This window comes from Triturus cristatus, chromosome 10 (assembly GCF_964204655.1).
Source record: "Triturus cristatus chromosome 10, aTriCri1.1, whole genome shotgun sequence".
Taxonomy (NCBI): Eukaryota; Metazoa; Chordata; class Amphibia; order Caudata; family Salamandridae; genus Triturus; species Triturus cristatus.
The window spans coordinates 1,217,347,782-1,217,373,813 of record NC_140593.1 but is presented as its reverse complement, the minus strand read 5'-3'; the positions used below and the strand labels follow the sequence as shown (position 1 = coordinate 1,217,373,813).

The 26,032-nt window shown below is 46.8% G+C and overlaps 1 protein-coding gene across 2 annotated transcripts in view; it reads left to right on the top strand.

Annotated features, from left to right (window-relative positions):
• IRAK1 (interleukin 1 receptor associated kinase 1) overlaps nt 1-26,032 on the top strand; it is a 286,369-nt gene that overhangs the window by 223,461 nt on the left and 36,876 nt on the right. For both annotated transcript variants that reach the window (XM_085629743.1, XM_085629744.1), the window contains exons 9-11: nt 5,493-5,697; nt 7,855-7,923; nt 11,245-11,481. In XM_085629743.1, the coding sequence (XP_085485869.1) occupies nt 5,493-5,697; nt 7,855-7,923; nt 11,245-11,481 (511 nt within the window). The remainder of the gene's footprint in view (nt 1-5,492; nt 5,698-7,854; nt 7,924-11,244; nt 11,482-26,032) is intronic.

The following is a 26,032-nucleotide window of genomic DNA, read 5'->3' as shown; positions in this document are numbered from 1 at the left end:
CTCGGCCATTTCAGCCTTCCTTAGGCTTCCTGATCAGCCCTCTCTTTTTAAATCCCCTGTTGTAAATCGCTTCCTTAAGGGCATTACTCATCTTTTTCCTCCTGTTACTTTCGTAATGTCCCAGTGGGACTTGAACCTGGTTCTAACTTATCTTATGTGTGCTAGATTCTCGGACTGTGGCTAGGTTGTATGTGCGCAAAATCAATGATAGTATACACAGCAAGTAAATAGCCATGCGAAAGACGCTCAAGGGAACAATGGGAAACAGCCACTTCAAATTCCAAAATCCTCCATTACACAAGGTAATCGACGATAAACAGGTACACAACGATTTGTTCCCGAGCAAGGAAGAGAGCACTGTCCAATATAAAGATAAGTTATCTTAAGAACAAGATCAAATCCGTATGTATGAGGATATATCTTCTTTATTGTTTCAGTTGTCCCGGTCACATGTTCATAAAAGCAACCAAGGATATATGCAGCCAACACGTGTTTCGTCTTGGGACAAATGGCCCCCACGACTTCCTCAGGGCTACAAAAATAATAGTGACAATTACTGATCACATATGGTATTGTAAGCAGCAATCAATGCACACTAACCCCAGGTTCGCAGGGGAAGGGAACTAGAGGCTTGTTAGGGTAATAGGAGACGGCCTGCCTCCAACACAACTTAGTACACACAAAAGGGGCCGCTCCTATTAGAATGACCCGGAGATAACTGAGTAGTGTTAAGTGAGTGTGGACATCTCACTAAAAGTTACGGACTGGCCTCACACACCACCTGGTGTCATGCTTCATCATCGGCCAGTCCTCGCCCTCTAAAAACTTGGTTTGATAGAGGGCGGGCATGCACCTGACGACAGGGATGCACTTCTAACTAAGTGGGGCCCAAAGTGAATAAGTGAGATTAAAAGCCATTATAGTAACCTCATTCTCTATTTAATGATTTAGGAGACTATATGGTTTATAAAAACAAATGTGCGGCGCAATTGGGAAAAATTATTATCCCCTCGCCGTATAATCATTGGTCTGGAAATGGGTCGACATGTTTCTGCCTAACGTCAACAGAGGTACTCGGCATTCGTCAGGACCTTAGTTTTATACCAAGAAACGGGCTCCACTCTTACCAAAATTATGGTTAAATGGAATCAGCTGTGGAGGGACCGTGGTCACTCTCTGCTGTATATAAATGGGTCAGAAAAGTACCCTGTAGGAAAAGAAAGAAAAATGTAAAATAACACATACTCAGCACCCAATGGGTTAGGGGGTCATTCATGAAGAATCAAACAGGCGCAACTATATACAATCTCATGTGCGCATAGTGCAAGTGTATAACACGTGACTGGCATACGTGAATACACAAGTGAGTGAAAACGCGGGGAAAATTACTCCCCATTTCTTACCTACAGCCTAAACTCCATATACTCCATGGGAGAATGTACATGGTACATTCAGATGATACCACCTGCGGAAGACCCAGTAAAGGGAAAAGGAAAAACTAGAGTGAAATATGAAAAGCACCTCCGTGAAACTCACTGAAAACATTACATAACGTGTCAAAGAAAATTCAGTCGCTAATAGAGGATTTTAGAAGTATACAAAAGGGTCAGTGTAAAGATAATCCTAAATTACAAAGAAAAGGGTGGAAAAACACAACTCCAAGATTTAGTTATGGGCTCAGGTCATATATTCCCTAAGAGAATTACCATAAAGTATAGTGGCTCAGACTCACCATAAACAATTAAAGCTCTGCTTGTGTGTCATTTAGTTCGATAATATGCATGACGAGTACCTAGAAAGGTCAATCAATGTTTAAAATATTATAGTACAGTGTCAGAGGCCTGAAAAGTAAATAAGGATCAAAGGTTTAGGCTTTTATGTCACGGTCTTAAAACAATTTTAAAACGTCCAAATATAATTCTCAAAGTGTCGGTAGATTCAACAGTTAATGACTAGGATACCCTGATGGGTTGATAAGCAGAACTCAGTAACATTATCATGAGTAAGGGAGTAAAGATCAAAGATTTAATATTCCTATGTTATAATTTCACACCGTAGAGGTGGCCTTGTAGATTAATAAAAAGAAGATACTCCGTAGCAATCATCATGGGTAGAAGATTTAGTGTTCCCATGTCACAATTCAATAGACCTACAAAACAAGAGTCTCAAAGTATCAATCAAATTCAACATTTTATGGCGAGACTACCCTTATAAATTAATAAACAAAATTCGATAACATACATCTAAACTAAAGAGAAAAACACGGAACATCAGTTCAGAAGGTAAAGTTACCTCAAGTCTGACTCCGAAGGTGTGTTCCAATCAACATGTATTTTCATACGGCAGTAAAAATTCTGAAAGTACAAGGGAATGGTATATTCCCTTGTACTTTCAGAATTTTATTAATCTACAAAGTCTCAAAGTATCAATCAAATTCAACATTTTATGGCGAGACTACCCTTATAAATTAATAAACAAAATTCGATAACATACATCTAAACTAAAGAGAAAAACACGGAACATCAGTTCAGAAGGTAAAGTTACCTCAAGTCTGACTCCGAAGGTGTGTTCCAATCAACATGTATTTTCATACGGCAGTAAAAATTCTGAAAGTACAAGGGAATGGTATATTCCCTTGTACTTTCAGAATTTTATTAATCTACAAGGCCACCTCTACGGTGTGAAATTATAACATAGGAATATTAAATCTTTGATCTTTACTCCCTTAATCATGATAATGTTACTGAGTTCTGCTTATGGTAATTCTCTTAGGGAATATATGACATGAGCCCATAACTAAATCTTGGAGTTGTGTTTTTCCACCCTTTTCTTTGTAATTTAGGATTATCTTTACACTGACCCTTTTGTATACTTCTAAAATCCTCTATTAGCGACTGAATTTTCTTTGACACGTTATGTAATGTTTTCAGTGAGTTTCACGGAGGTGCTTTTCATATTTCACTCTAGTTTTTCCTTTTCCCTTTTCTGGGTCTTCCGCAGGTGGTATCATCTGAATGTTTTATATCCAATGTGTTGCTGCTTACAATACCATATGTGATCAGTAATTGTCACTATTATTTTTGTAGCCCTGAGGAAGTCGTGGGGGCCATTTGCCCCAAGACGAAACACGTGTTGGCTGCATATATCCTTGGTTGCTTTTATGAACATGTGACCGGGACAACTGAAACAATAAAGAAGATATATCCTCATACATACGGATTGGATCTTGTTCTTAAGATAACTGTTATCTTTATTTTGGACAGTGCTCTCTTCCTTGCTCGGGAACAAATCGTTGTGTACTTATCTTATGTGTGCTCCCTTCGAGCCACTACATAACTGTCCTCTTAGGCTTCCGACCTTAAAGACTGCTTTTCTGGTTGCCATCACCTCTGCGTGCAGTTTGAGTGAGCTCCAAGCTTTCTTCAAAACCTCCTTTTCTGGCTGTTCATCCGGACAAGGTTGTCCTTTGCACTCATCCATCCTTTCTTCCCAAAGTGGTTACTTCCTTCCACATTGGTCAAACCATCCCTTCGCCCACCTTCTTTCCGCCTCCGCATCCTTCTAAAGAGGAAGAAAGGCTCCAAACCCTGGATCCAAAATGTGCTCTTTCATTTTACTTGGATAGCACAATACAATTCCGGGTGGATGACCAACTCTTTGTTGGCTACGTGGGCGCTAAAAAAGGTCAGGCAGTACACAAACAGACCATCTCTAGATTGTTTTGTGTATCATAGCTTGCTATTCTTTGGCAAAGAAGGAGCCTCCTGTGGGGCTGCGTGCCCATTCCACCAGGGCGACGGCAGCTACCACTGCTTTGGGATGGGGAATCCCCCTCAACGCCATCTGTCAGGCAGCGACATGGGCATCACTGCACACGTTCACAAAACACTACTGCCTGGACAGCCAAGTCCGGAGAGATGGATTTTTGGACCGTTCTGCTCTCCAGGACTGTCTGGTGTGAACTTGGTTCGCAGACCCTCCTCCGGGGTTGGTATTGCTGGGGTATCTATTCACAAGGTAAGGAATCTATAACTAATTGTCTCTTTCAAATGAACAAGTTATAGGTTCCTTACCGCCCCTCCCATCCTCCCCATTCTGCAAACTGACTTCTAGGGTTAAGGATTTCCTTTAGGTGCACTAGTTTTGCCCACCAGTCGTCCGTGTCTTGCATGGCTCTGCGCTTCTGGCGTGGAAAGTCGTGTACAGAACTGACGTCCTCGCGCAAGGGCGGCGTCTAAGTAGCTGCCGCGACGTCATCCTGGCGACCTTCCTGTGGTTTCTTCCTTTTTCACTGGGGGCACAGTGCACTTTATTCAAAATTTTAATAAAACCTATGACATTAGTGTTGTTATGCTAATGATCTTTATCGTAAAGTAAACATTACAAATGTGTTTGATTTGAATAATTTGTATGACTGGATCTTGTATGTATGCATGCATTGAAAGCACGTAGTGATTTTGCTGCATAAATCATGTAATATTTTTTCTAAGTGAGGTCTGGGTGAACCATTGCTAATTCTCCTGATCACGTCGTGCGTTGTAATCTTCACATTAGATGTGAGCGGAAAGCGTTGTATCCAAGTGTCTGCAGTTTTAGTCCGCATCCTGCCGACACTAGTCTCGTACTCTCGTTTGCCAAACTTATATACTAATAGATTTCTGACTGCAGATGACAAGGAAGTGGGCTCCATTACGCCAGGAACTTCAAACTCGTGAGAGCCCCATTGCGAGAATGGACTGCAGATATCTGCAGCTTACACGCTCACTACGCTTTCTTTGCTTATTCATGTCACCACATAAGGTTGCAAGGGACATGCAATATTGACGGATGTCAGAGTTTTTCTGAAAACCAATTTATTTATGGACATATCTCCAGTTTATGTGGACATTGGTGTATCTCACCACTATTTGAGACAGCCAGATAGAAAATGGACCAATGTACAGGTTGCTTTAGGTTTATAGACCATCAAGGAACCAGTCCTGAAGGAGTCATGAGGTACTCCCTCACTGACGAAACACGTATTTGCTAGCCATAAAGACAAAAGAAGAGGCCAACAGACCGAAAATAAAAAAGAAAAAGATGATTTTTATTTCTTATTACTGAGTGACAATTGAGTTTTTGATTCCACTTGAAATATTGCGTGTGCTAGAGTTTTACAAGTTCACATATTGTCTTGTTTACAGCTCTCCCATCTTGTGGTCTCCCTCACTTACTGTAATCCTGCTGGTCAGTGGTTTTTAGGGAACTGATGTGACATGGGACACAAATCTCGAAAGTGGTCCTGAAGCAGGCACATGGGAGGATGGCACATGCATCTTTAGTCTTTCAACACTGTTTTGGTACAGTTGGCAGCACCGTTATTAGGTGGCCATGATCTCACATGTTGTGAATGTTGAGGGCCAAGTGCAAACAGTAAAGCTCTTAATTCATTATGGGACATACATGGTATTTTACTTCCTTAATTTGAGTGCGTGTTGTCATTTCTTTGGTAGTTCCAACATTCTCCTGGATGAGCAATTGACGCCTAAACTTGGGGATTTCGGCCTGGCCCGGTTCAGACATTCTGCTGCCAACACAGGCCAGAAAAGCACTGCCATGTTTACCAAAATGGTGCGTGGCACGATGGCGTACCTGCCCGACGAGTACGTGAAGATGGGGAAGCTTACTTTAGCACTGGACACCTACAGCTTTGGAGTGGTGAGTTATTGCTTTCCGGTGATGTTCATACTCTGAGGACAGACTGATCATGTGTGCGAGGCTGGCAGTGTCATAGGTTGAGGCTTATCTGCTGAATGAGTATCTCTGGATGGAGATCAGCAAGGAGCTTGGTGTGGAGTACTTGTGTGTCTGGTCCACAGATTGCATCACCACTTTGCAACAGCCCATAGAATTTAGCAGTTCTGTGATTAGGGCTCCACAGTCTGAGTTAATTCACACATTTACAGTATGATGGGGATGTTTATAAAGTCATGAAATGAACACTGCTGAGTTGTAAAGAGAGGTCTTAGAGTAACTGGAGTGGGTTGCTGGAGACTGACCCACCACTCATTGAGCCACCGCAAAAAGGACAAAAGGTTTCGTTCCTTAAATGGCGTGGAAGTGGATTAAAAAGATGTATGCAAAGTTTGAAGGTTTGAGAGAACCAGCCTACAGCAGTATAACCTAAGTAAGTTGCGTGTACCACTTCTGTGTCTGAGCCTGGCCCCTTGCATTCCAGTAATAACACTTGCTCACTTTGCTTCGGTTAGTAAATTTTTCTGAGTTTGGTATACACAGGGTTGTTGTTAATGCACAATTTTCCTTTAAAGTTGATGTTCCTGCCAGGCCGTGTTGTGCAGTCCCGGATGGTAACTGACTCTCTAAATCCTCCACCCACTACCCTCCTTGCAAGGTCAACTCTGCTGCCTGGGGCAGTGGTACACATTCCTCCAGCCCCAGATTCATGCTCCTAGTTTTGGCAAGCCCTGGAGAACGCTGAGATGCTCTAGTGATTGTCCATGACCAAGGCCCTTATTTAGAGTTGGGGTACAATGGAAAATCCTCCAATCAGGGGACGAGAATCCACAGGTGGAAATTCCTACATCATGGAGGTGCTTAGTCACCAGCCCCTTAACCAATGTAAGCCAAGCCAGTTTCTCCAGCACTACTGGGGGCTCCAGATGCCAAGCCATGGCAATGGATCATCCGGTCCTTCAAATCACAGAATAGGGCCATGCTATCCCTTTCCTGGAGTTTCCCCCTTCTTCTCCCCTCCTCTCCACCCAGTCAGATGAGCACATTAGGAGTTCTTGGTTCTGCTAAACGAAGGTGCAGTAGAGCCAGTCCCAGAATAAGAGGTCAGATAGTGATTTTACTTATGCTATTTTCTTGTGCTCAATAAGGATGGCAGATTTCATCTCATTCCTAACCTTTTTATCTTGAATGCCTTTTCTGCAACAAGTGATTCAAAATGCTTTCACTCACACAAGTCTTTCTTACTCTGTAGCTAGCAGACTAAATACTGTCCCTCAACTTGCAGGACTGTATTTCCCCACACAGAACCTGCAGTCATACACGAGGTACCTGGCTTTGTGGCAGCACTGCCAGTTTGCTGTCCCCCTGCTCACATTGATATTGGTACCTCATGCTTTCACCAAGGTGATGGCAGCACGTCTTCGCGGTACTGGGATATCTTTATTCTCTTACTATGACTATTGGCTGCTGCTGTCAGACCATTTGAGTGCCATGGATTCCTACTGTTCGACTCTGGGGTTTTCTATCAACTTGCCCAAGTCTCACCTGGAGCTTCGCAGTGCCTCCCTATCATCGGTGCGGCGTTAAATGCAATCCTTCCTACCTAACCGGAGGAATCAGGACCTTTAGGATAGGTTCAGGAGGACGTTCTTCCGGCTCTGTCTTTCATCGGCTGGTCCTTCTGGCTTCCTTCATCCTTCAGGGCACTTGTGCTTGTTAACACATATGTGCCTTTCAGTGGTGCCTGCGCTTTCAGTGGATGCAACACTGGGACACACCGGTGCACAATGTTCTAATCAACCCGAAGGCAGCAAAAGATTTTCAGTACTGGTCAATGGGTGGGGAATCTCACTTGTGTCGAAGCCTCCATTCACGGTCGGTCCATCCAAATTCTTACAGGCAGTGCAGCTGTGATGCGTTATGTCAACAAGTTGAGCGGCTTGTGTTTACAGCTTCGGATTTGCCCCAAGTGTTGCTAAGATTGTGGACTTGGGCTGAGGCTTACTAGCTGACCACCCACGAGGGGAGGGTATTCAAAGGCAGGGTCTAATCTCCCCTCTTTTTCATGGCACTGCCCAGCTTTGTATTGCATCTTGAAATGTTCTCCACTTCTCGTTGCAGGTGTTGCTGGAGACCCTGACTGGGCAGCAAGCCCTACAGACCGGAGGCAGCGATAAAACCAAGTACCTGGTGAGGGGACACTCTTTCTGCAAAGCTTGGGGTTGACCTGATGCAGGGGTACAGTGGCTTCTATGGCTTGGGGTGCTTGAGACTGCAACAGTAAGGAGGGTTGCTGCCTGTAAGCATCATGACTCTTAGGGCTTTAAAAAAATTGAAGGAAAGTGTGGGTAGCGCAGCAGCAGCGATTCCCGACACCAGTGGGGTCAGAAAATGTAAACTTTGCACCAGTGCAGGGCAGTGTTACTCTGCCATTTTCACTGACTGACCAGTACAGAAATCGCTTTTGAACTGGCTGACCAGTGCAAAAATTGTGTTGATCAATTAAATGTTTTTTTAAATTTTTAGCTGTATACCAATATTTGCCTGTGAAATCAAATCAGGCCAATTTTAAATTCTTCAGTTAGTGTTAGTAAGCAAGCTCTGTTAAGGGGCCAGTATAAGTTGAACAGCTATGGGTCCAGTGTTTCAGCCTAGCTTCAGCAGGTGATGTGATCAGGTGAGAAACTCCAGACCAGTCTGTTCCACTCAATCAATCATTTGTAAAGCGCACTACATACCCACGAGGGTCTCAAGGCGCTGTCCGGGTGGGGGGCTGCTACTGATCGAACAGCCAGGTCTTGAGTGTTCTCCTGAAGGTCAGCAGGTCTTGGGTCTATCGTAGGCTCAGTGGGAGGGTGTTCCATGTTTTGGTGGCGAGGTGGGAGAAGGATCTCCTGCCGGTGGTAGTTCTTCGGATGCGCGGGACTGCGGCTAGTGAGAGGTCGGCGTAGTGTAGCTGGTGGTTGGGGATGTAGAAGGAGAGACGTCTGTTGAGGTAGGCAGGGCTGGACTTGTGGAGTGCCTTGTGTGCGTGGATGAGGAACTTGCTGGATATCCTCTTGTTGACGGGGAGCCAGTGCAGGTTTCTCAGGTGGGGGGTGATGTGGCTGTAGAGTGGTACGTCAAGGATCAATCGTGCCGAGGCATTTTGGATGCGTTGTAGTTGTTTGATAAGCTTGGTCGGGGCTCCCGCGTAGAGGGCGTTTCCGAAGTCGAGTCTGCTGCTGACGAGGGCCTGGGTGACTGTCTTTCTTGTATCTGTTGGGATCCATTTGTAGATCTTGCGGAGCATGCGGAGTGTGTTGAAGCAGGAGGAGGAGACAGTGTTGACTTAGTTGGTCATTGATAGCGTTGCGTCTAGGATGATTCCCAGGTTGCGTGTGAGGTATGTGGGTGTCTGGGCTGTCCCCAGTGCCAGCGGCCACCAGGAGTCGTCTCAGTCTGAAGGGTTGGAGCAGTGGATGAGTCGGCGACGGCCTTCATTCCTTCGTGGAGGTTGGCTTTGTCGGTGATGGGGTCCTTGGTGAGGGAGAGGATCAGTTGAGTGTCGTCGGCGCAGGAGATTATGTTGAGGTCGTGCTGTCTGGCGACGTGTGCAAGCAGGGTCATGTAGATGTTGAACAGTGTCGGGCTGAGGGAGGAACCCCGGGGTACGCCGCAGATGATCTCGGAGGCTTCGGATCGGAATGGGGGGAGGCGGACGTTCTGGGTTCTACCTGAGAGGAAAGATGTGGTCCCTTCCAGAGCCTTGTCTCGGATCCCTGCGGCGTGGAGGCGTGCGCGTAGTGTGCGGTGGCAGACGGTGTCGAAGGCGGCGGAGAGGTCTAGGAGGATGAGTGCTGTGGTCTCACCATTGTCCAGCAGGGTCCTGATGTCATCGGTGGCGGCGCTGAGGGCGGTCTCGGTGCTGTGGTTGCTGCGGAACCCTGACTGAGAAGGGTCCAGGATTCTGTTTTCTTCGAGGTATCGGGTTAATTGTCTGTTGACGATCTTCTCGATGACCTTGGCCGGGAACGGGAGCAGAGAGATGGGCTGGAAGTTCTTGAGGTCTCTTGGGTCTGCCTTGGGTTCCATCGGGTACTGTACTTCCAGTGCTGCCATTAACGGTCAGTGCTGTTTCAGGACCGGGCACTCGTGATTAGCTCCTATATGTAAAGCTGAAAAGCAGCACTTCACATTTGCCAATTCAAAGAAATGACGCAAATACCAGGTTAAGTATAGTTGTACGATTCATTGACACAGCCAAAAACATAAACATTATTGGTTGTCATTTATAGCAAATGGAAACAAATTGGTTTTTACTATCATGGTGGAATTAAATAAATTAGTTGTCTCTTTTACTGCCCTGCACAGTCCATGTTAGAAGCCCCGCTGAGCTGCTCTTCAAAGAAATTGAAAACAAAAAAACAAAGCAACCATCAGAGGTGCATTTTCAGATCCAACAAACACACATGGATTAGTTACATAGACATTAGAGCAGTTCTCAAACATAAATGTTACTATCCCATATGGAAGAACAAGTACACACAGCTGTGTCAGACTGTCAAACATTTGCTGAAGAACATGTTATCACAGTGAGAATGCACCTTCAGATCTCACTAGAGGTACTGCAAACTCTATGAAAAACATTGTGTTTTTTAAAACCTATTTGGAGCAGCTATAGGTATATGCTGAATACAGCTCACTGAGGCGTCAAGGAAAAGCACATTCTGTTGATTGCTAGAATTAATATTGTACTTATGACTCTGCTTTTAGAAAACAGCTATAAAATGTTTAACAAATGTCTAATTTATGTACAATGCTCATCAATCATCTTTATCTTTGACCATTTTATCACCAATTAAATTCCCACCATCTTTATTTGCTTAGTTTGAAAAAAACAATGCCTTATGCTATCAAAGAAGAGGGATTATTTTCCAAGTAGTTATTTTTAGTAGTAATAATTTAGAAATGATATTTTTAATTTCTAGGTTTTCTATTTTTAAGAAGTGTTCTTTTTCAAACTGTTAATTTTAATTCAGGTAATACCCATTTTTAACTAGTAGATCGGTACAAAATCACACAGTGTTGATGTCATATTTTGTAATCTAGCCACCAGCAACATTTGAATGCAAACGTCTGTTGCCATCAGTGTACCTTAATTTTCTTATGCATAGCAGGCCTTTATTGCATTCTGGATTTTACTCTTCCTTCTGGTTGTTCAGGGTTGTCCCTGCTCTCTCGTATCCACTTTACACTTTTATCTGTTCTTTGCACCCATGCTGTCTGATATCACACTCGCTGTCTGACTTTCATCCCTCTTTGTCTTCTGTTCTTTTTTCTGTCCAGACTTCAGCATTCTCTGGCCCTGCCTACCGCTTCTGTCTAGTTCTGGTTTTCTTGCTTAGCTCCTGGGCATGGGCTGTGCCCTGCTAGCACTACATCATTGTCTCTTTCCCAGTGCTTCTTTTGCTCTTCAGAGCGGTGGTTCATTGCTGTTTTCTTCTGCTTCGCCTTATCTGGCGCACCCAGAAAGATGTGGTAAAGGAGGAGGAGGCGAAAGAACAGGAAGAAGTGGAGGCGCGTAAGCAGAAGGACCCGTCGTTCAGCGTAGCTCGTGGTGACAAGGCCCTGCGTACGGGCTTGCGCATCTACAAAAACTACATGGACTGTCGGGCAGGGCAGTGCCCAGAGCAAGTTGGCATTGAGCTATGCCAGCTGGCCTGCCAATGCTTGGATAACCAAAAGAAACGTCCCAAAATGCAAGAGGTATGTGTCCCTGTGGTCCATTGCTCTGCATGTGTGACCTCTTTTGTGCTTTTTAAATGCTGCTATTCATGTTTCTTGCAAACATTTAAATAACACAAGGTGCAAAACACTCATTTCTGTATTTAAAATTCTTTATTAACATCTCAGTGCAACAGAAAGTACAGTATTATACTGAAAGATTTTTCTCTCCAAGAATTGGTAGATCTAGCTAAGAAGTAACCGAATATAATCTAAGTCAAGGATGAGCAAACCGCCATAGAACATTATTTTTTATTTAAACACATAAAGCAGACAGATTTTTCTAATAAACAGACCCCCAAAAGTCTACCTGATCAATCCGCAACTCAAGATTCCCTGGACCCCTAGTAACTAAGTAACATCAACCCACTATTGCTAAGCCCTTGGAGGAGGGGGTGAGTGGTGCTCCAGTAATGCGGATGAAAGACTGACCCCCAGAACAGGTAAGTCAACCCCTTTCAATAGGCCCTAGATAAAGATTCAGTCTTAAAGAATTTCCTCCAAATGTCCTCAAGCGATGTTAATTTATTGTTAAGTTTATAAATCCATTTGTCATAAGCTGCCATTTCATATGTTTTCCAGCCAGGTGCAGAATGAAGAGATTAAAACGGAGAGGATATGTCCGCAAGTACAGAGACATTACGAAGCAAGCCAATTTTGCCATCAGCTTATTGGCGTTGAAAGCACTTCGCTTAGCCCTGAAAGCTTTCCCGCAATTTATCAAGGCAGAACAGGGACAGGTTCTCACATACAACACCACAACCATGTGGTGCTGCAGCAAACAGGGCGGAGTGCGATAGTGGTTCCTGTGCTAGGAGGCCCTGCACTTCAGAAAGTTGCTGAATCTTCATGGCATCTCCCTGGTCGTACAACAGCTGGCGGAATCGTTAAACGCCAGGGCAGACAAACTCAGTCTATATAGCCTAGCGAATTACAAATGGAAACTGCGCTCAGAGGCTGCCCAGGGCTTCTTCCAGCAATGGGGAGAAGCCTCGCTCGATCTTTTTGCCACTGCAGATAACCTGTTGTATTTAGGCTTTTGGGTGTTGGAGTTTCCCAAGGCAGATCTCTCTCAAAGATGCCTCTTGTTCTAATTGGGGTTTGAAATTACTTTATGCCTTACCACCTCTGCCTCTCCTGCCCAGAGGTCTGAAAAAGATCAAGAAAGACTGGGCCCAAGTCATCCTAGTGGCTCCAGACTGGACGAGGTGAGTGTGGTACTTGGAACTTCTGGCCAGAAGCATCTATCTGCTGATCCAGCTGCCCCTTCGATGCATCTCCTGTCACAGGAGCAAGGCCGGGTCCTGCACCAGTCTACACAACCTACTCCTTGCGTGGAGCTTGAGCAGCAACAGTTGATGGCTTTCGATCTTCATCTCGTAGTAGTTGGTGTCATCTTGGCAGCCGGATGTCCCTCCACCAAAATGTTTGTGCAGGACATTGGGAGAAATGTGTTGGATGTGTTCCTCAGCAATATCCAGCCTTTTCGAGAAGTTAGCTGATGTATTGTTATTTTGTCTTTCTTGAGTCCTTGCTGTGGCAACAGTTGTAGATAGGTTACTTATCAACCCTTTCGGCCTTCTTGCGTCAACCTGATAGGCCATCATTATTAAAATCACCTGTTGTGATTTGTTTCTTTAAAGGGGTGGTTCATATGTTCCTGCCAGCACCTTCTGTGATTTAGTCAGTGGGATCTTAATTTGGCTCTTACTTGCTTTGTGTCCTCCTTTTGAACAAGTGCATAGCTGTTCTCCCTGTCGTCTCACATGAAAGACGGCTTTCCTCATTACAGTCATATTAGCTTATTGCATGAGCAAGTTAAAAGCTCCAACTGTTCAGCTGCAGTACACCATGTTCTTTTAGGATAGACGTGTACTCTGGACAAAAGCGTTTCTTCTATAGGCCGTCACGCCCTTCCACATAGGGTAGTCTATGACTTGCCCGCTTTCTTCCCCTCCCCCACCTCATCCATCTAAAGAGGAAGAAAGACTTCATCACCTGGATCCCAACAGTCCTGAGCTTCTACATCAGTTGCACCAAGGAACATCAGGCGGACGATCAACGCTTCATAGGTTTCTCTGCAGCAAAAAAAGAAAAGGTTGTACAGAAGAGCGTCTCCAGATGGATTGTATTATGCATCAAGATCTGTTATGAACTGTAGGAAAGTGGCTCTGTATCTACTGTTCCCAAATAGGTACAGTGTGTACAGAGTCCACAGTCCCCAGAGGTTTGGCAGAGGCTAAAGTTACTCTCTAAAGTGGTAGCTTGGTCGAGCAGTAAGGCCGTATCAGAGGACAGTGTAAAGCATTTGTTGTCCACACTCAGTCAGCAAATGGTCTCACACACTCAAGAACTGAACTCTAGGCCAATGGTTTATATAAAATATATATGGTTGTTTTATTTTAGAACCAACAATAGGTATCCAAATATACTTTCTCTGAATGAGATGCTTTAGTTAAATACTTTGCAATATGCAATTGACTTTTGTAGGTAATAGTTACAGGTTGTTGCAATAGGCAACACAATAATACATTGAGCTCAATGGGAACTTTAAGTTATATGTCATTAATTACTTTCAAGATTACTTTTCTAACTCCAGGAATGGATCCTAGATTCAGTCCTGGGACAGTTCCTCAAAACGGGTGAGTAAATACGTTTTAGTTACTGTTGTGATTTTTAAGCAATATTTTGGTATTTTAAAAGTTGACACTTAGAAACTTTTTCTAATAAAATCACCAATGTTATCCTATTGGAGGAAATTCACTTAGCAGGTAAGTGGGTTTATTGTTACTTTCTAGCTCAGTGTTGGATCCTGGATCCAGCACTAGTGTACCACCGGTAAGCAGTTGAGAGAATGCGTTTAGGTTATACAGGCGATTTTTAGCGAATATTTGTAAGGCTGCAAAATCAACACATAGAAACTTTTTCAGCAAAAACCAGGCAATGTTATCCTATGGAAGGAAATTCAAGTTGCAGGTAACGTATGTTTTCGTTACTTTTCTAATCCAGTGCTGGGCTGCTGGGCTCCTAGGCTCAGTACTGAGACATCTATCTCAAACAGGTAAGTAATTACGTTTTCACAGTTGGTCCGATTTTTAAAGAATATTTGTAGGTTGCAAAAATCGACACTTAGAAGAAATTTCACAGAAAAACAGTCAATGGTTTCCTATGGAAGAAAATTGGGTTACTGGTAAGTACAGTTGTAAGTATTTTTCAGAGTCCGTGCTGGGCACCAAGATCCAGCACTGGTATCTCTACTAATTGCAGGTGAGTATTTTCGTTTTCGTTACTCGGTTGATTTTAGATGAATATTTTAAAGTTTAGAAACTCCACACTTAGAAGAATTTTCAGGTGAAACCAGTCAATGTTACCCTATGGAAGAAAAGTGAGTTATCGGCTTTTGGGTAAGTACTCGACTGGGAGAGATAAGGTTCTGGGCATAAAATCAGGGGTCTCCCAGGGTCAGGTAAGTACAGTTGTTACACCCTCAGCTGCACAGGGGCAGCCGGGTGCAGAGTGAGTTAGGCCCAATGTTATCCTATAGAAGGCAGGGGGCCCTTGGTTGGTGGCTACTGGCTAGCAGGCCACGCGGTTGTGGGAGCTGGACCCCTGGTCACTTGCTCAGGGCAAATGGGGAAGTAGATTGGAGTAGAGGTTACACTGCCAGGGGCACTCGGGCGGCTGGGTGCAGGGTGCTTTTGAGCCGTCGGGCGCTCAATGGATTGTAATGGAGAAGCTCAAGAACGTACAAAGGCTGCAAGCTCGGGGACGAAGATTCTTCAGGTGCGACCACCACTTTGAGAGGTAAGTTGGGTAGTTGGAGGATAGGTAGGTACCCAGGAGTCGGGCACAGGGGGCCGCAGGGCGCCGGGTGCAGGGGTGTCTTTTGGTATCGGGAAATCTTACCCTCTGTTAATCGCGGTTGGGTGGGTCCCTGGTTCTGAGGCTGCAGGCGTCGTCAGGAGCGTCGAGGTGGGTCCTTGGGTGCTGGATTTGGGGTCACAGTCGCCAGGGGGATGTCCTTGTGGTCTTTGTCCACTCCAGCACAGGCCAGGCTTGGCGGGTGCAGAGTGTGCAAGGTTCGCAGTTCCTGGCTGATGCCATGGATCAGTTACTTGCTTTTAGTAGTACCACTGCTCGTTGGGAGTCCCAGATGCTTAGAGTCACAAGGTAGCCAGGTCCTCCGGGGTTTGTGAGGTTGCTGGCCACTCGTGATGCGGGATTTAGCAGGAGCAGGTTCGAGGGTCGACAGGCCAGTAGGGCTGGGGCCAAAGCAGTTGGTGCCTTCCTCTTGTTAGCAGCTGCAAGGCAGGTCTTCTTGCTTCTTGATCTTCTTTGCTGTTTCGGAATCTGGATCTAAGGAAGGAAGGTTCAGGGTGCCCCTAAATACTAAATTTAGGGGCGTTACAGGTAGATAAAGGGCAGAGACCACTAGGTCCCTGCCCTGGGGTGGGTACACCCCCTATCCTGCCACTCACCTGTGGGAGGGGGGCAGTGGCCTAGTCCTGATTGGGCGGGGCTCCCCATCTTCAAGATGGCTAGAGCCCGGAGATGTGCTTCACCTCGCCTCCCCCACCTGAGGGGTGGGGTTGTCAGTGGCTGGCACACCCCCTGTCCTTCCTTGGGGTTTCCGGACAGTCTTCCTGCCAGAGTGGGGGTTTAGAACCGGTAGGGGCCAGTTGCTGAGTACAGCAAGTGGCCTGGAGAAGCTCACAAAGGCGGCATGCATTTGAAGCTTACCCTGCCCATCCTGGGGAGGAGACCTAGCACCTCGCCCAGGATGTGCATTGTTGCAGGCCCAGGAGAGCGGATGGCTCTCTACCCAGGGGTAAATTGAATGTGCATATAATATTTTTTTTTATTGTACATCCTTCTTTTGTACACTTGAAAAGTTCATCTTCATTTGATAAGAACACAGGTATTACAGTCCAACAGATACATCGAGGACCATCTTCATATACATGTAATGTTTCAAGTGTACAAAAGGACGACATACAATACAAATAAGGATTTATATGGACATTCAATTTGTAATTTGTTTTTTTTCAGCTCATGATTTAATTAAATTTTTCATGTTTGCATCTGCTGTCTCTCAGCAGTGGGGCAACACTCCTTCACCCTAACTGAGGAGCCGCCACTGGATTGAAGACATGGAGAATGATATCAGGCTTCTAGTCTGATTGTTTATATAAGATGAATTCCAAACCTGAAATATTGGGCACAAACCAAATACACGCCAGGGCTGAGCGAGCGCTAGCTTGAACAAATTTATTGTCTGGTGGTATATGTGCACTGCCTCAAGTGGCACAGTAGGATGTAGACCTACTTTCCTTGAGTCATGCATAATGGAAGCTAGCCCGGAGGCTACATCATGATATTCCCTACTCTTTGATGCTGCCGGTGGTTGATAATCCCTTATTACCTCCTCCTAGTGTGAGTACTGTTAAAGGACTACTGCGGCTGTCAGATACACATGCCATTGGGGACTCTTTGAGAACAATTTGTTTATCTCGTACAGTAATTTCTGTGCCCGCCGCTCTGGTCCAGCACCACTTGCATCCTACTGCTATATCAGGCTTCAATCGGTGGCTAGGACTATCTTCTCCACGTACCCTGCACCATTTCCCGACATGTAGCTCTTTATGACATACATTAGAAGGGCAGAAACGGGACACTCAATATCGTTTCTCTACTCTGCATTCATAAAGGATGTGCTGGATAAGCTACCAAAAGCTAGACTTAAATGGGAGACTTCTCTGGGGCATCTGTTAGTTGTAAAGTATGGGAATACTGCTTTGCACAAGTAATTTTTTTTAAAAACACGCCGCTCTCCTACAAACAAACTCCTACAGTTTAAATACCTGTACCAGTGCTTCTACACTCCTTAACAAATGACCAAATTTAGCAGGTGCACCGAAACCAAATGTGTTGGATTCAGCCTTCCTAATAGAATTTTTCTCCATATGGCTTAGAACTGCCCAGAACTCTCCATGTACTGGTGGAATGTGTTCCTGGTCATTTCTGAGATTGTGGAGACCCCAGTCGACTACTCTCCTCAGACGGCCCTACTGCCAGATTCTTTAAATTGCACCCCTTCCCCACTGGCTTGCCTCCAATTTACTTGTACTAGCCAAGAGGTGTGTGGTCGTGAGGTGGATGCAGAGGGGGGTGGTGCCGTCTCTGAGGCGATGGTTACGAGATGCTTCTGACAGTCGGGACAAGTCGGAACAGTATGCCGAGCCGGTCCATCCCACTGCTCTGCCGAACGACATATGGTCACCATTTCGTCTATTTGCAGCCTAATGCTGGGTCACCGCACACCTCTGGACTGGCTATGCTGCCCCTTTCACTGGAGACCCACTGCGATCTGCCCCACACTATGGACCATGTCTCATACCTGACAACTTACAAATGAATACAAAAGAAACAATTGATGGACGGAATGCTGGACCGAAAACATGCATCCTGGGACCGGTTTCAGGGCATCACCCTTCATCAGCCAGGCTAGCTTGAATCCAGTGGTCTAGTGAGTACAGACCCACGTCTGGGCATACCCTTCCCACTTAGGGCGACATATGCAAAAGCAACAATTGATGGACGGAATGCTGGACAATGCAAACATTCACCCCCAGTCACATGGATCTGGGTTAAATCCATCATTCTTTTGCTCACCACACCATCCCACTGGGGTGAATGTTTGACATTGTTCTCCATTCTGTCCATCAATTGTTCTTTTTGCACTTACAAATTAATGCCACAGTGTGAGGGGGCGAGGACCTCAAGGGGCCGTAACTCATGCTGAAAGCAACCGAAGAGGCACTGCCTCACACCAAGCCCCCCGCAACCCCTTCCACCACGGCGCCTCTCTCAGAAAAATTAAAAAAAAGGGTTTCCATCTGTAACGCAGCTGATGCTCATGTAAAGCAATCGGATACCTTCGGGTCAAGTTTGCGCTATATAAAATAGAAAACAAAAGGGTCATTGAGGCTGTCGCCAATGTCCTGGGGTGTTTCCAAACCTTTTAATGGACATCGGCTGCTTACAGCATCCAAAAACGAGGTGAAAATACACTGTTTACAGTGGTTTCAGCTCCTCACCAGGTGACCAACCGTGTGAAGGGAAATGAAATCGTATGGCACCGTGTGAGTTGACCGGTATGATGTCTACTGCTGTTCTGAGTGAATACTCAATAAAAACACACCCTTGATGGTTTGTATATGTCCCCCAGCAAGTAATAAGACATTTTCTGGTCTGAGAACAGTATCCCTAAATATAAAATAATGCTAAAAACTGCATCAGATGAAAAAATAATTATAGGAAAGTGATCGACTCCTGGACTTGAACTTTTCTTCATTTACATTTGTGTTATACCAACTACTCTGGTTGCAAACTTGGCCCTCTCCTGGCCTCTTCTGGTTATGAGCTTTGAGTTTGTAGTGGATGCTGTGGTTCCAGTCATCTCTGTGTGAATCGAGAACGGAAAGGTCATTTGCTAAGTACTAGAAACCTAGATATTCCCTCCACCTGGTGAAGGGCTGTAATGTCTGTCCTCATGAGCCATGAACAACATGAGGTTTGCGAAAGAGCGTTTAGTGACTACAATATGTACGGCTTGATGCTTTTACACTGGGTTAAGTGAATATGCTCCGTTAGCTCTGTGTCCTCAAAATCTCCTGAGGATTTGGGCCTGAATCTGAGGAGATAGGTTAGTGTTTACTGTGCTGAGCCTATGCATGTTATGAGGAATCCAAGCTGAACAAAGAAATGTTATTGACCTGTAATGGCAGCACCAGTACTGTCTCCTGCACTGATCCTGATCTCTGTGCATCTTGGGATTTTGTTTTCATTCTTTTACCTCTCCTGCAGGTAATTTAACCTGATGCTGTCCGACCTGTGTTGTACAGCAATGTCCCCTGCATGGCGCACAGGGGGTTTCCAATGTGTAAGTGCCCAACTGTACGTCTGGTATCCTGACTTTCCATTTTGGGCCTAGCATCCTTTTGTCTTCATGTATGCTTAGAGGCCTAAGCCTGTCTATGGCCGGTTCTGAACCTGTTCTCTGTCCTGCGGGGGCCCACCACTAATCCCCTCATTGACAGTGGATTATTGTTCCTGTCATGGGTTTAGCAGTGAACGGTGGTGGCAGCATACCATTAAACAGTAGCATGACTGGACCTTTTTATCTAGGTTGCTCGTGTTGGGACCTACTGGCCCACCTTTGTGAAGTTCTGCTTCTGTGCCCTTGTCCGGACGCTTGCACAGCCGTCCTGAGTGCATGTTAAGGGTGGTTGTGTGGCGAGCCAGTGTAGCACATGCATGGTTTGTGAATGAGACCGAATATATAATCCAGTGGAATCCTCTTTAGAGTCCCTGGCCTGGCCTAGCACAAGATGGAGATAGAGGACTGTGGTCCCAGGCACTGTACGTGTAGTGCTTACATTCCTGCAGCTGGAGGGAGGAGACCCAGACACTGAAGTCAGGGGAATGGAGGCGGGGCTCCTTTAGAAGTCCGATGAGTTTGTTTCATTAACAATAAACTGCTGATATGTCTCTCCTTGTACTGTCATATGGCAGATGGTAGGGGTGAGGGACAGGACTGCAGACTCTGTTGTGAAAAGTGGCGACGTCTCTAGGTGAGGTCTGCTCTTTTTGTCTTTCCCCGATTGCTCCTTTAGTTGGGCTGACAACGGTGCAGAAACCTCACACCTCTTCCTGCCTCAGTTGTGGGTGCTCCTGGATGGAGAGATAAAGTGCTCCCTGCTATATGAAGCCTCACTCCACGCAGGCTGTTCGGAGAATCGCACGGGAAGGACCCTCGAAAGATAGACAACCTCGGACGTGGTTCTACATCTTGAAACCGTGGATCCACACCCACTCTCTGGAAGTTTGCATATGTTCGAGGCATGTGGGCTGCTGAATTCATATCTGTGCATAGATCGCCGCCTAGTGTTGGGTCCGGATGTTTGCACGTTGTTGTCCTGGAAGAGTCTTCGAAGTATCCTGAGATAGGTGACTCCTCCCCTGGACCACAGTGCGCATGGGCATCCTCTCCATCCTCAGATTGTTTTTTTCCGCCATTGGGTTCGGATGTGCTTATCTTGACTCAAGTTAGGGAAAACTTTTTTTCAGGCCAAAAGGCCTTTAGTTCGCGTCGGTACTGTTCCCGATCGGTATCGACAGTTACTTGTTAGTTTACTGACTTCAAAAACAACTTTTTCGCATCCTATCCGACCATCGACCCCACATCGACGATGGAATCGAGGACCCCATTCAAGCGGTGTCCTGTTTGCAATGCGAAATATCCCCATGTCGACGTCCACCCGGTGTGCAACAAATGCCTTTCACCGGATCACGACAAATCCACATGTATGGCCTGTGCCCGATTCCGATCCAAAAAGACTCTCCGGAATCGACGAGCAGCGAGACTTGAAGCGCAGCAAGCGGCACCGGCCCCAACCAACATCTTCAGCGCCGAGGACGAAGATGTGGAAGGCGTGGAGAACCTACCCTCCAGCCCCGCTTCCGAACACGATTCCGGATCGGAAGACATCGAAGAACACCTCTTTCACAGGGAAGAAGCCAACACCGAGGTAGGAGACTACGATGAGGCCTTAGGGGCCGAAGAAAGTAGCTCCGGTGACGAGCAAGGCCTACCCGTACAGACGGAGGATATCCCAGTGCGTCAGTCTATGGCTCCGGTAGAAGGATCGCCTTCGGGCCTTACCCAAGACCTATCCCGCAGTTCTTCGGCCCCGCCCTCTGGCCCGGCCTCGGACATCCAGCGAAAGCCATTAGTACCCAAAACGACTGGTTTCCCTTCCTCGAAACCGAAACCAATAGTCGTATCGGTTCCACAGAAACCGAAACTGAAACTGACACTGGTCGTATCGAAGCCCACTACACCTTCGACGCCAGCCAAACCCGTCGGCACCGACCGCACCAAACGGGACTTCGGTGCCGAACTCGCAGCAGCCGACGTCGGCGCCGACACACGGAAAAAGGCCATCGGTACCGCCAAACCGCCTCGGCACCCGGCACCGAAACAATCGGCTCCGGCCACAAAGGTCAATATGGCCGCTGCGTCGCACACCACTTCGAAAGCAGCACCTAAGGCCCAATCATCGACGCCGTCGACAGCTACTACCTCTCCTCGACTCGATGACCCCGTGGCTCCAAAGAAGTCCACGCCTGCCTCTACAGAACCGCTCGGCGCCAAAGAACCGTCGGCGTTCCAGGTGCGACAAGTTGCAGCGTCCTTGCAACGCATCAAAGAAAAGGCAGCCCTCCAGGACACGTCGGGCTCCGAGCCGAAAAAAGCTCAAAAAGCTTCTCCAGCAACACCCAACATCACTTTTGGCCTGCCGCCATCCACGGTGCCCAAACTGTTTGAAATCAGAACACGTGTCACCCAAACTAGGATCACACCTGCCGAACGCTCTCCTACGGAGACATCACCGTCCCACATCATCGATGCCGACACCGGCAGAATTATGCTCCACAAGCGGAGAATATCTTCCGAGCAAGCTTTGGACTCCTACCGGATCCCGCTAAAGAAAAAGCTGCCAGCGGATTCGGAACCAGTTCTTTACGAACGTCTCCATACCTCTTACCCAGATCCACAGTCCTTCTCTCCGACACCCTCCGAAACCGACGTTTTGGAGGACTACATGGGTGACGACGTCCCCTACCCCAGGGAGATGGACCCTGAAGGCCAACAGGACCCTGATCAGGCTTGGGATGACCCTGTAGACCCGGGTGCAGCTATGGATACACAGGACACGCAGCTATATGGCGCGAAAACGTCTCCCACAGAGGACACTGCCGCATTCAACGCCCTCATTGAACGTGCTGCGGCCAATCATGGTGTGCAACTCCACTCTGACACAATCGAGGACGATTTTCTAATGGATACTTTCGCATCCTCAGAAAGGAATATCAAAACTCTGCCCATGTTGAAGGGTGTCCTCAAACCAGCAAAGGACATTTTCAAAGAACCCACCAGGGCAAGAGTGATAAACCCCAGGATCGACAAGAAATATAAGTCGGCGCCTGGGGACCCTACGTACATTAGAGGCCAGTTGCCTCTGGATTCCATCGTAGTCGCTAATGCTCGCAAACGGGCGCACTCGCAGACAACTGGTGATGCTCCTCCCCCGGACAAAGAGTCCAAGGTGCTAGAGACCTCCGGCAAACGGGTTGCAGCCCAGGCAGCTAACATATGGCGTATTGCCAATACCCAGGCGCTCCTAGCTCGCTACGATCGCGCACACTATGACACATTAGAAACCCTACTCCAACATCTCCCTGACCAATACAAAGAGGGAGCAGAGCTCCTCATCAGGGAGGGACAACTCCTCACGAACGCATCCATTAAGTGTGCACTGGATGCCGCAGATACAGCTGCCAGAGCAATAAACACCAGCGTCATGCTACGACGACACGCCTGGTTACGAATCTCCGGATTCAAACCTGAGGTTCAAAATAACATCCTCAATCAGCCGGTCAACCCCGACTACTTATTCGGACCAGAAGTTGACACCACCCTAGAAAAAATCAAAAAGGACACAGACACTGCAAAGTCCATGGGGGCTCTCCAAACGCAGACCTTTCGGACTGGCTCCTTTCGTCGCCCCGGAAATAGAGGAGCAGGTAGAGGACAGGGGTCACAGCAAACCTACAACAAGGGCAACACACAAGGTACCTACGATAAAAACACCCGGGGTGGATATCGTGGCTCCAGCACAAAGGGCAGAGGACGCGGATACGGCAATACCAGGTCCTCCCCCAAGAACAAACAGTGACGCCCTCTCCCTTCCTCCCGACCACATAACACCTGTCGGGGGAAGGCTACAAAGGTTCCTGTCCACGTGGAACACCATCACCACGGACAGGTGGGACAAAGATATTATCAAACACGGTTACTGCCTAGAATTAACCTCCACTCCACCCACAATACCGCCAAAACACCGTCCTATGTCCTCAGAGCACTTAGCACTTCCTGCAGTAATAGCGCTAAGTATGCTGAAAAAAGGCGCAATAGAGGTCGTACCCGTCCACGAGCAAGGTACGGGGGTGTACTCCCTGTACTTCTTAATACCAAAAAAGGACGGGTCACTCAGACCTATACTAGACCTGAGACCCCTCAACCACTACATTCTCTCAGAGCATTTCCACATGCTCACCCTACAACAAGTCCTCCCGCTGCTCAAACAGGGAGACTTCCTAGCCACGCTAGACCTCAAAGATGCGTATTTCCACATACCCATTCACCCTTCACACAGAAAATATCTCAGGTTCACTATTCAAGGGCAGCACTACCAATTCAAGGTTCTTCCCTTCGGCGTGACAACAGCACCCAGAGTTTTCACAAAGTGCCTAGCTACAGTGGCTGCACATCTACGGAGGCAACATATAAACGTCTACCCTTACCTGGACGACTGGCTTGTTCAGGCACAGTCAGCCCAGCAATGTGCCAGCCACATGTCCCGCACCATTCACCTCCTTCACAATCTGGGATTCTCACTAAATTACCCAAAATCACATCTCCAACCAGCACACGTACAACAGTACCTCGGTGCGACCATAGACACTCTGGCAGCCACAGCTCAGCCAAATTTAGTGAGGATCAACAGCATGCAAATGCTGATTTCAAAGTTCACACCCCAACACTCCCTTCCTGCGCGAGTGTTCATGCAGTTCATAGGCATGATGGCCTCCTGCATTTTCATAGTCCCGCACGCGAGACTACATATGCGCCCGCTTCAGGAGTGCTTAGCACGTCAATGGAATCAGGCTCACGGGCAACTAAACGACCTAGTGTTGGTGAGCGGTCGGGCATACAACTCTCTGCATTGGTGGAATCCACAAAACCTTTGCAAGGGCCGACCGTTCCAAGAGCCTGTTCCACAAATAATACTGACGGCGGACGCGTCTCTCCAGGGATGGGGAGCTCATGTACTCAACTACACAGTGCAGGGACTATGGACAATACAACAAAAGAAGATGCACATCAACCTTCTAGAACTGATGGCAATCTTCCTGGCAATGAAAGCATTCAAGGTACACTTGTGCAACAAAGTCGTGTTGATCCGGACGGACAACATGACTGCCATGTACTACATACAGAAGCAGGGAGGAACACACTCTCCACAGTTGTCTCATCTGGCTCAGAGCATGTGGAAGTGGGCCATTCAGAGGAACATATTCCTCATGGCGGAACACCTCCCCGGCAAGGACAACCAGATGGCGGATCTGCTCAGCAGACACAGCCACCAGATGCACGAGTGGGAGCTACACCCGTCAGTACTCCAACCGTACTTCCAACAGTGGGGTCATCCAGAGATAGACCTATTCGCCACAAACGAAAACGCAAAATGCCAAAGCTTTGGCCCCAGGTTCCCACATCCGCAGTCGCAGGGCAATGCGATATGGATGAACTGGTCCGGCAGATTTGCGTACGCTTTTCCCCCAGCAACATTGATACCGCTGGTGGCACGCAAACTCAGACAACACTCACTAACACTCGTCCTGGTTGCTCCAACATGGGCACGCCAACCATGGTACACCACCTTTCTCGAACTTTCCGTGGTGCCGCATCAAAGGCTGCGGATCAAACCCGCGCATTTGACGCAGAACCATGGAGAGATTCAGCACCCAGATCCGCAACAGCTGAACCTGGCAATCTGGCTCCTGAAGTCCTAGAGTTTGGCTACCTAAACCTGCCACCTGACTGTATGGACATCATTAAGGAAGCTAGAAGACCCACTACCAGAGCTTGCTATGCAGCCAAATGGAAAAGGTTCGTAATTTATTGCAATAACAATGACATTAACCCGCTAGACGCATCCATCCAAAACATAATTTGTTACCTCTTACACCTATACCGATGCAATCTGGCATACACCTCAATACGTGTCTATTTGACCGCAATATCAGCCTATCTCCAGAACAGGCAGCACCTCTCTTTATTCAGAGTGCCTGCCATCAAAGCATTCTTGGAAGGACTCAAACGAGTAATTCCTCCAAGCCACCCACCAGCTCCAATGTGGAACCTCAACTTGGTCCTCACACGCCTGATGGGTCCACCCTTCGAACCTCTACACTCATGCGAGATTCAATTCCTCACCTGGAAAGTAGCTTTCCTAGTAGCGATCACTTCGTTGAGGAGAGTTAGTGAACTCCAGGCACTAACCGTTCAAGAGCCATTCATACAGGTTCACGCCAACAGGGTTGTACTACGTACCAACCCCAAATTCATGCCCAAGGTGATATCGCAGTTCCACATGAATCAAACTATTGAACTGCCCGTTTTCTTTCAAAACCCACAAACTGTCGCAGAAAGAGCACTCCATACACTGGATGTAAAGAGAGCCCCCATGTACTATATAGACAGGACTAAAGTCTTTAGGAAAACAAAACAACTTTTCGTTGCCTTTGCCCCACACCACAAAGGTAACGCCATCTCCAAAGCAGGTATAGCCAGATGGATCGTTAAATGTATTCAAATTTGCTATCAAAAAGCTAAACGCACATT